Here is a 10,969-nt window from a genome sequence, read left to right as displayed (position 1 = left end):
TAAACATACCATATACTCTCCTTTTTATTTGATTTTACTTGCCAGTACTTTTAAATCGCAGGCACACTGATTTTATTTTCATTTTGTGTTTAAATCAGATTTTTGTGATATGTGCTAGCTATTTCCGGTTATTGTTTAGCAATATATATTCGTGCTTATACTCAACATCAACCAGAGGCAAACAAGGAGTACAATTCATACGTCAATTGAAGTTCCATTTCCGATTATTCTTAGAGCCACTTAGTAGGTAAATTACGACATTTAAACTTGAATTTAAACAAAATACTCCTATTAACTTATCTATCTATCTAAGTTACTTTTAATATTACAACTAGGAGTATTTATATGTAAAAGCAAAAAAGTTACATGCATATCTTACGTGAGCATCATTTTTAGTCTGATTTCAAATATAAAGTACTGCTCCATGATATCGGACAGGATGTCTTGTGCAAGGAGCACCACCGTATCATTAATCTTGTCACAAACGTTGTGTCGTTCCCAAAAGGCCTTAATTCCACGGCAAGCAGCCGGCGCCGCAATTCCTCTCCGCCGCTTCTCCATCTGCCACTCAGCTGTGACATCTCCGCCGCCTCCCATCGTCAATGGGAGCGCCGCTCCACAGCTTCAAAAACTGGTGTGTATTTTATCAACTAGTATGATCTAATATTGCATCAATTATAACGTGAGCATGTGCAGGTGATTCCAGAGGAGAAGAGAGAATATTTAATAGAGAAGACTATCCAAAAACTGCAGACAAGCACCGAGCAACTCCAACTCATTGACCACATCCAACGGCTAGGAATCGGTTACCACTTGGAAGATATGATCGACGCCATACTGCAGCTCCAATGCTCTGCTTTCTCCACCGAAGATGACCTCTTCACCACTGCCCTGCGCTTCCGTCTGCTCCGCCAGGCTGGCTTCCACGTCAGCACCGGTACACACATATATATGTTCTATTACACTGTTGGAAGACATATAAGGCAAAACATGATAAGAACACACATCTTAGGCGGCCCCTAATATTATTACTACTAATTATGTTTGGTTTTGGTGATCAGATGTGTTGCTGAAGTTTAAGGGCGAAAGCGATAAGTTTAAAGAATCCTTGAGAGAGGACACGATAGGGTTACTGAGCTTGTACGAAGCATCAAATATGGGGGCTCAAGTGGAAGAAATCTTGGAGGAAGCTATGGAGTTTGCGGAACGATCACTGCTAGAGGGTGAGGGTCGGGTTAGTGATGAGGTGGGACGGGCCCTAAAGGTGCCGAGCCATAAGAGGATGGCTAGGTTGGAGGCCAGGCGATTCATTGAGGAATATGGCAACCGGAGTGATCATGATAGAGACCTTTTGGAGCTTGCTATTTTGGATTATAACCATGTCCAAGCTCAACACCAAGCAGAACTTGCTGAACTTACAAGGTCATGCATCTATATTAGTATAATATTATTATTGTTAAATAAGTAGTATTTCTCTACATTTCTAGCTAACACCCATGAATATATGCATGTTATAGGTGGTGGAAACAGCTAGGGTTGGTGGAGAAGTTAAGATTTGGGAGAGATAGGCCATTGGAATGCTTTTTGTGGACAGTAGGGCTTCTCCCTAACCCAAAATACTCAACCTGCAGAATACAGTTGGCCAAGGCCATAGCTATTCTATTAGTCATTGATGATATTTTCGACACCTATGGCAAAATGGATGAACTAATCCTCTTCACCAATGCAATTAAAAGGTTTTAATCTTGATCAACTCATTTTTTTTTAATTCATTATTGCATGATAATTTGACAATACTAATGTATTCATTGTTCAAAACAGATGGGATCTTGAAGCAATGGAGACCCTCCCCGAGTACATGAAAGTATGTTACATGGCATTGTACAACACTACCAACGACATTTGCTACACGGTGCTCAAGGACACCGGCTGGACTGTCCTCCCCTACCTTAAAGCTACGGTAAGTACTGGCAAACAATTTAGGAGTTATCTAAGTGTTTTATTCAATTAATTTAATTCTTTGTCACAGTGGATAGACATGATTGAAGGTTTCATGGTGGAGGCAAAGTGGTTCAATGGTGGGAATGCACCAAACTTGGAAGAGTACATAGAGAATGGAGTATCAACGGCGGGGGCATACATGGCTCTGGTGCACCTATTCTTTCTAATAGGAGAAGGTGTAACCGACCAAAACGCCTCACTTTTGAGGCAGAAACCCTATCCCAAGGTATTCTCCTCGGCAGGGCGAATTCTTCGCCTCTGGGACGATCTTGGGACTGCCAAGGAGGAGCAAGAGCGTGGGGATCTGGCATCGGGCATACCGTTGTTTATGAAAGAGAACAATTTGGCAACAGAGGAGGCAGCAAGAAGTGGAATGTTGGAAGAGATATTCCAACTATGGAAGGATCTCAATGGAGAGCTCATCAACAATAACACATTGCCCTTTTCTATCATCAAAGTTGCGCTTAACATGGCACGAGCTTCCCAAGTGATCTACAACCATCAACAACACACCTATTCTTTGAGTGTCGACAATTATGTTCAAGCCCTCTTCTTCACTCCTCTTACTTCCTCTTAATATATATTTTTCTCATCCTCTTTTATTGTATCTTCAATACTATAGAATTTAATTACCAATATTATTTATTCATTTCAGTAAATGTATTAAAGGATCACTAGTAATACTAAAATGAAAATGGAATCTTAGTGTTAGGAATGATACCTGCATTCCATTTGTCACCATATTTTTGTCACAGAATATTGGGATACCACTGATTGACTTCATCAAACAGATTTGTGACAACACACATTTCTCTAACCACAATTATATTGTCTGAACATGTTTATTAATCTACACTTTCCTGGCTATCACTTGTAGAATTCCAAATCTGTGTTAGGCTTCTTTACTTGGATCTGTAACCTTTCTCAAAATCTTTAGGAAGTAAAACATACTGGTTCTTTCTTATAGCATGCAACCTGCTTCTTGACAAATAGCTGCTATCTGCAATTATAATCGACAAAGAATTCGTATCTTGTCAGTCACCAGAGTATGGGAACACACAGAATCAAAGTAAAGTGAGAGCAATATCACTAACCTCAGTTGCACTGATTTTATCAGGTCGGCAGACATAGCCCTCCAAGTCCACCTCGTCACTCAAATTCATTTTAGCAGTGGAAACCTGTCCATAATACCATCGTTTGCCTTTAGTTACACTATAATTTAATAATCATAGGATTGAGCTTGTATTCTTTTCTTTTACCAATCACACTTGCACCTCTTTATTAGTGAATTAGTTAACATGTAAAAAAGAAAGAGGAAATTCAAAAAAAAAATTACCTGAAAGACAAGCCTCTTCTGATGTTTATCAGCTAAAGGGACTCAATTTTACGATCAAGTCTTCCTGGACGTAGAAGAGCGGGATCCAATGTGTCAGCTCGGTTAGTTGCCATGATAACACTTACATTAACTGATTGGTCAAATCCATCGATCTACAAGACAAAGAACCATGATAATGTGAACCTGGTAGGAACTATGTCATATACTTTTTGCTATTCTTCAACTAGATCGCAAGCATTTGATACTCTTACCATGACGCGTTTCTACTTTAGCCTTAAACTCCTTGAATTTGTCAAAAGTTTCAGACTTGTAGCGCATCAAATAGACGTATCCAATTTTCGAGAAGTCATCAATGAAGGTAATGAAATATCAAAAACCGCCCCTTGCCTCGGTTAACATTCGTCCACACACATCAGTATGAACGAGCTCAAGTACTTCATTGGCCCTATTACCCTTTGACCTAAAAGGTCTCTTGGTCATCTTGCCTTCCAAACAGGATTCACACTTTGAAAATGGTTCCTTCTCAAGACCTTTAATAAGATCTTGATCAACCATCGCATGAATCCTTTTCTCGTTGGCATGACCAAGTCTAAGGTGCAATAAGTACGTTTCGTTCATTGAAATTGAAGGTTCTTTTCTTTTCTTAGAAACTTTCGATGTAGCATTGAGTTCTAATTTACGTTGATTATACTGTGTAGAAGTGATTGTGTACAGATTGTTTTCCATGATACCACGGCAGATATAAGAACCATCTTTCTTAATAACGCAATTGTCATTAAAAGAAATCGAATATCCATCAAAAGACAATTTAGAAACTTAAATTAAATTTCTTCTAAAAGAAGGTATCAACAAAACATTCTTCAAAATCAAAAATCTATCACTAGAAAAACGCAAATAAACGTCTCCCACTGCAACGACCGCCACTTTAGTGGCGTCGCCCAGCTGGACTTCGATCTCACGATCATGTAACCATCTTGTCACCTGCATTAAGTCAGGATCAAAACATATATGATCAGTTGCTCCATTATCAATAACCCACGTATGAGTAGATGTCGAAGCCAAACATGACTCGACTACTAGAGCATGGTGCATACCTGTAGTCTTGCCCTTTTTAGGACAGTCTGGCTTCCAATGACCTTTCTCTCCACACTTGAAGCATTTTCCAGTAGGCTTCTTCTTCTTCTTCTTCTTCTTCTTCTTCTTAGCTGCCACTGGGTTCGGTGCCTTTTTCTTTCCTGCGCGAGGCTTAGAGCCAGAGGAATTAGGCGCCAAACTCAGCATAGCTACTTTAGCTTGAACCATAAGGTCCTCCGCCGACTGAAGTTCAGTCAGCAGCTTAACCAAAGTGTAATCCCGCTTGTTCATCTCGAAATTGAGCTTAAACTGCTGGAAGCTAGGGGGAAGACTCTAAAGGATTATAGTAATCTGGAACTCGAGATCGATCGTCCCTCCCAAAACCTCAATCTGGTTGAGGTGGCTCATCATCTCGAGGACATGTTGCCTCACAGATGTGCCTTCCTTCATAGTCTTCGTCATGATACTCCGAAAGGCTTGAGACTTAGCCGTTCGATTCTGAGTACCAAAAAGATTAGCAAGATTTTGCATAATCTCGGCGGCAGTCGCCATGGCAGAATGCTGATGCTTGAGTACTGAAGACATAGATGCCAACATGTACTCCCTCCGTCCGCGATTAGGAGTCCCGGTCATTTTTGCGCAACCATTTTATAAAAATAATAAAAAATAGTTAAAGTGGAGAAATGATAAAGTAAAAGAGAGAATAATGTTGATAAGACTCTTGTCAATATTATTCTCTCTCTTACTTTACCATTTCTCCACTTTAACTATTTTTTATGATTTTTATAAAACGGGTGTGCAAAAGTGACCGGGACTCCTAATCGCGGACGGAGGGAGTAGCACTTAGCCATCTCATTCGCCTTATGCCACCGTTTATGCGCATTCTATACTCCCACCGATGCATTAGCAGCGGGAACTGGAGGCTGTGGAGTAGTGAGCACAAACTTGTACTCTTCTGCTGTGAGAACGATATCCAAATTTTGTTTCCATTCTATGTAATTTTGGCCCTCGAGTTTGTTTTCTTTGAGAATTGCAGAAAGAGGATTAAAAGCCATCTTGACGGATTTTATTGCACTGCAAACAGAAAAATTTACTATTTGTCATAAACTTATGTAAGGAAATTGAGTAGATTAACCATAAAACTTTTCAAAGTCTTACAACAACAAAATTAAGAAATTGTACCCTCCAAAGGAGGTTTATACGCATTAAAATTTTAACAATTTTACTGGTCACAACACCGACGAATAGTCCAGAGACCACAAGACATGGCATGGCCGCCTAATGTTGCCTAAGCACGACCATTGGATTTAGCATCACAGAATTTTATTTCTACAACACACTCCCATGACAATGTTTATGTGTTGATAACAAAATCAAGATATCTCATAAATTCTGATTGAACCCTGAAACTCGTAGTTCCTTAGGATTATCGTCCCCACAAGGTGGGTGGCGATAATATTGGGAACCACTTTCTAGTTCATTCTATTTATTGTGTGAGAAGTCCGCCCTTATGAACCTACTGTTTCATAGGATTATTGTGGCGATAATATTAGAAAATAGCTTCACAAAATTTGGCAGTCCAACCGATGGAAACCATATATAAACTTTAAGTTCATAATTATCGCTTAGATATTTGGGTTATGGTTTTTCATTAATTATCCTTTAGCCTTAAGGCAGATTAATACTAATTAAATTCTGTTGGTATTTAATTGACTGGATAATTAAATCTTTTATTATCTTTAGTATCTTAGTTTAGGAATTAATTAATCTAGAATATAATTCTTATTCATGTCATACTATAAGATATATCTAAAATAAAGTACATTATTTAAATCTTAATTAGACATGAAAAATTAAATTCATATAATATCCATGTTCAAGATTATGAAGTAAATAATTATATTATTTAATGTAATCTTACATATCTATCCTAATAAGGATTCTAGATATATATAATAATTAGGAAACTATTAAATTGTTCTTATCTATGTCATCTAGGATATGAAATATTTCATAGATATAGAAAATAATCAAAATATTCCTAAAATCTAGGGAAATCTTCCCAAAATATTTTATTTCATTAAATAATAGTATTATTTTTAATGATATCTTTTAATTTAGGAATTAAATAAACATTAAAAATCTTTTTTCGATATCTCGTTGTTCGAGGTTTGCACGAATCAACACGATGAAGATACGAAGATTTGCCCGCGAGACGCTCGCCGGAACGGCGAGTTCACCGTCCAGCTGCCGCCGGCAGCCCGCGCACGAGGCGCGACGCTTCCTCTTCCCTCTGCGGCGTTAACACGCCGCGAATATCCCTCCGTCGACGTCGTCCAGCCGCGCAGCCACCACCACGCAGCTCCGGCGAACTCCGTCCACCCCGACCTTCTTGCGAAAACCAGCAGCTGCAGCGAACGGCGTGGCTGCTCTCGGTCCCACGTCGCTAGGACTGGAACGACTAGGGTTAGGGTTTTAGGGTTAGGGTTTTTCCGCGATCTCCAGTGGCTTAGCCACCCAATCGTTTCGTCGGCGGTCCAGCGCCGGAGCAGCAAAGATTGGTACGATCATGACAGCGGTGTGGACGAGCCCCACTGCTCGCGTTCACATCGCCGCACGTTCGTCTTCATGCTCCCACTGGCCCGACGCGATTAGCCGGGGTCCGCATGGTTCGGCGGTCACGCCGACTGTGCATACGAGACCATTCTCGTCCGTGCATCGCCGGTAGATCGCACCCTATGCTCCCACTCGCTTGACGACCCTTTCTTCGATCGCATGTTGTACGATTTGTCCCGGCGCTAGCGCCGACGAAAAGCACATCTCGTGCGTTCGAATAATTCAAGTTCTTGATTCGATAGTTCTTGTTAATTCACATGCATAACAAATACAAAAATAAAACAAGAACATGCTTCGTAATCAAATAACAGATGCATACATGAAATTCGCGAAATTTAAATCCAAATAATTAGAGCCAAAGACTGGTTCTGATACCAATTGAAGGAACTGGCAGCGGAAGCGATGCGTCGGATTATCATAATTTAACAATTATTAATCTAGCAAATAAATCACATAATAATCAGATCTATTTAGCAGATTATTTAGACAAAATCTATTCGTGTAATTCTCACATGTATCATGCTCATAACTTGAATTAATCATGGTTTAAGAATATTGAAACCTAAAACATGTTTTTCTACGGAGCAGGAATAATACCTAATTAATTCTCCAAAGAATTGATGATGCCTAGCAGCTTCTCCACGTGACGCTTTGAATACTAGACCACAGATCTTCTCTATGGTTCCCGAACTGTACTCTAATATCAGTGTGGGCTGATCTCACCGGAATACTAGGACTTAAATAAAGAAGACAGAAATTCTACTCCACGGAGGAGAGGGAAATTCGACCAACGCCTAGAAGGGGGGAGGGGGGAAATTTTAGAAAATAATAACTCTTATTTTCTGTGTCTTTTATTCTCCTATTTATATTAAGTTCCTTTTGTGTCCAGACAAGGATCTATGGAAGGTTTTGGATATGGGCTCATCCAATTTACTTTTTACTAATTAAATTGAACCCACAATTTAATATAAGCTTTAATTGGAATATTACGAGCAGCCACTATAGAAGTAATATTGAACTCTCCCCATCAAAATCCGAAATTACAAGTAATCCGGGTTTCCGTTTTAACTTTCATTTCCCGCGCTTAAGATAAAAATGTCCATTAATTAATTAATGTCTGCTATGGACTTAATTAATTAATTAATTTCTTATTAATTCTAAGAGTGGAGTTAGCATGAAACGCTTATTTATTATTCATAGAGTGATCAAACTCCAACTAGCTAGGTTCCGAATAATAAAACCTTGTTTCGCGCTCCTCTTGAGGACATTATCAAACGAGACTCACCTCGCGCACGATTCAATATAATAGCAATCCTAGCACCGCTTGATATTAATCACCACTACCCAATATATCAGGATTATTGGGTTACGAAAAACCCGCACCATTTGATAAGTCAAAGTAATGCATAATCAATACCGTATGTTCAATGCTAACCTACATTGATTAAGACCTCGCCTTTCAGTAGATAGCCCAAGGACAAGTCTTGCTGTTAGATCCGTTCAGTGCTTTACCAAACCAATGTCATCTTATTTCAGTAAGGCTTAGAAACATGCGAACGGACATTGCAACCTTTCACGATGGATAGTCTAATTCCATTTAGGTTGTGAAATTCTTCTTTTTCTTTGTTTAGGTTGACCGTGTTACCTTAAAGTAGACGCCGCCCACAACCGGCCTACTAAAACAAAGACTTAGACTTTGTTAAGTTAACTTATACATTTAAACATGCATTAACATCCATTAAATGTAAAACATAACAACATTATGTCAAAAATAATCTGTTTTATTCCTTGAAAAATAAAATAAGAGTTTTACAGTATTCAATCAGTCAAAACGTGATTTTTAGTATACAAACTCTAACAGGAGGACTATATAGCAATACACCACGAGGAGGATCTATGCTAATCTTCTGATATAATTCATGGTGGGCCAAAGGTGACTCTACAGCTTCACGAATTTCTTGCTTTTGAATGTCACATCCTCCAATTTCCTGATAGAGTCACCAGGAATAAGTCCATCAAAAAAAATGAAGCCAATATAAACATGGCAGTAAAGAACGAATAATAAACTGGACAGATGAGAAAGAATAAAGTACTACTTAAGAGTACGTAAAAGCACTCAACATGGCAGTAAAGAACGAATAATAAACTGGACAGATGAGAAAGAATAAAGTACTACTTAAGAGTACGTAAAAGCACTCAAGAGTGTAGCCATGAAATGTGTAATCCTTGGGAACTACCATGAAACAGAACCAAAACTATATGACACAACAAATTATTCAAAAACTCTATTGTGCACTGCACCAAATTTCATTTAGAATTATACCTAATGTGAATCCTCAGTATAGAGAAGAACATCACACTACCAACCAAAATATTGATACATCAGCACCGAACCAAGTCCAAGTTAGGTGATAACTGAGAAATATTCCCCGTCAACTAAGATTTTTTCTGAGAAACCTATCAGTTTAAATTTGTGCACACTTTACCACTAATACATTTTGCTCTATTAAAAAGCTATTGACATATTAACTCACTAATGGATAATTCTTATCATCCTTACAAATGCATCTCTTAAAATCAAACTTTAACAGAAGATATCTAAGTGACGAGATTGATTTGACTTTTGGCATGACCTAAGTAGTAGTGGAATATTATGAATTTTTTGTATTCGGACACTGACATTTTTTGACATATTGACTCTGGTGTTTTCAATCAATAGAACAGGTTAAAACACAAGCAAGTGAATCGAGCTCGAGCTCGAGCTCACTTCAAGGCTTTGTTGAATATATTGACATAATATTTGACTAATTTGATAGTACTAAGATTCTACTATCTGCAACTCAGAAACTCCTTCCAACTAAGACAATGCATAAAATCCGAAGATTGGTTCACAAAATGTCAACAACGAAAATCATCCTGATAATTCTTGAGTATCCAATTGAAGAAATCCACAAATTATATTCCAAAAAAAAAACTGAATTAAAAATCCCTATTGCTAGAGGAAAACCCGTAAACAGGAAAAATGAGACTCACGCTGTAATAGACGTCGGGCCTCTCCGAATGGCTGAGAAACGAAATGCTGGAGTCGGCCCCGGGCGCGGGAACAGCGTTGCAGCCCGACGGAGCAGGAAGGCGCGAGAAGCTCGCAGTAAATGGCGCCAGTGGTCGACTCGATGATTCCGTGGTTCTGATCGATCATCTCCAGGAAGTGGCCAACGACGAGTGGACCCGACCGTATGCGGTTCACTTCCTCCTGTGCGCCGGAGCTTCTTGTGCTCCTTCTTGAATCTCGTACAACTCTAGTTGCCGTTGCAGAGACATCATTTGGGTGTAGAGATCGTCGCTCAGATCTAGTTTTGGTGGTTGTATATGGAAATTGAAATTGGCGCGCCATATTTGATAAAGTTTTAAGTAATTTATTTTGCAGTTTTTTCAAATTTTGTACACATGATTAAATGACAAACATACCATTCTATAAAGAGTGAACTACGTTCTTGATTTTTCACACATAAATGACATCTGATCTTTATTTTATATACTCCCTCCGTCCTAGATTAAGAGTCACTTTTAGAATTTTCCTTATTTGGTCGTACAATTTTACCCCATTCTATATCAAAATTACATAAAAATGTCATTATCTACATTAAAATAAAACAAAACAAAAATCAAAAGTCAAAAGGTATAATAGTATTAACAATTTTCGTGTAGATTTTTACGTCTGTACACATGCAACTGAGATTTCATTAGAATTCTTATAAAATAAAGTAAAATAATTTATTTAATGCTTGGCATGTGAAAAAAATTAAATTAGAAAGTTAAATAGTAAAATTTAATTTAAAAAGCAAAATTTTTGAAATATTTAAAGATTGTTATTAGTCATAGTGCAACGAGGGTGGAAAAAGGGTAGTCGGGTGTGGTGATATGTGGGGGAGGGAGCATCTA

The 10,969-nt window shown here is 38.5% G+C and overlaps 1 protein-coding gene, 1 long non-coding RNA gene and 1 pseudogene across 2 annotated transcripts; 1 reads left to right on the top strand and 2 right to left on the bottom strand.

The window, feature by feature from the left end:
• LOC125186060 (geraniol synthase, chloroplastic-like) lies at positions 1-2,650 on the top strand. The gene is made up of 7 exons (XM_048082375.2): positions 1-247; positions 439-634; positions 697-937; positions 1,062-1,422; positions 1,518-1,736; positions 1,822-1,960; positions 2,030-2,650. The coding sequence occupies exons 2-7, from the start codon at positions 440-442 to the stop codon at positions 2,576-2,578; spliced, it is 1,704 nt and encodes a 567-aa protein (XP_047938332.1). The 5' UTR covers positions 1-247; position 439; the 3' UTR covers positions 2,579-2,650.
• A 218-nt stretch (positions 2,651-2,868) lies between these two features.
• Positions 2,869-3,591, bottom strand: LOC125189705 (26S proteasome regulatory subunit 6B homolog; annotated as a pseudogene).
• A 5,196-nt stretch (positions 3,592-8,787) lies between these two features.
• LOC148926437 (uncharacterized) lies at positions 8,788-10,427 on the bottom strand. Its single transcript, XR_016130180.1, has 2 exons — positions 10,061-10,427; positions 8,788-9,015 (listed from the first exon to the last, which is right to left on the bottom strand). It is a non-coding gene; the product is annotated as an uncharacterized LOC148926437 (long non-coding RNA).
• Between the last annotated feature and the right edge of the window lie 542 nt (positions 10,428-10,969).

The sequence above is a fragment of the Salvia hispanica genome, chromosome 5, assembly GCF_029641045.1.
Source record: "Salvia hispanica isolate PSC_SH4W2 chromosome 5, Shi_PSC_v1, whole genome shotgun sequence".
Classification (NCBI taxonomy): Eukaryota; Viridiplantae; Streptophyta; class Magnoliopsida; order Lamiales; family Lamiaceae; genus Salvia; species Salvia hispanica.
The sequence above is the reverse complement of the archived record's forward strand: the minus strand, read 5'-3'. Positions and strand labels throughout refer to the sequence as shown.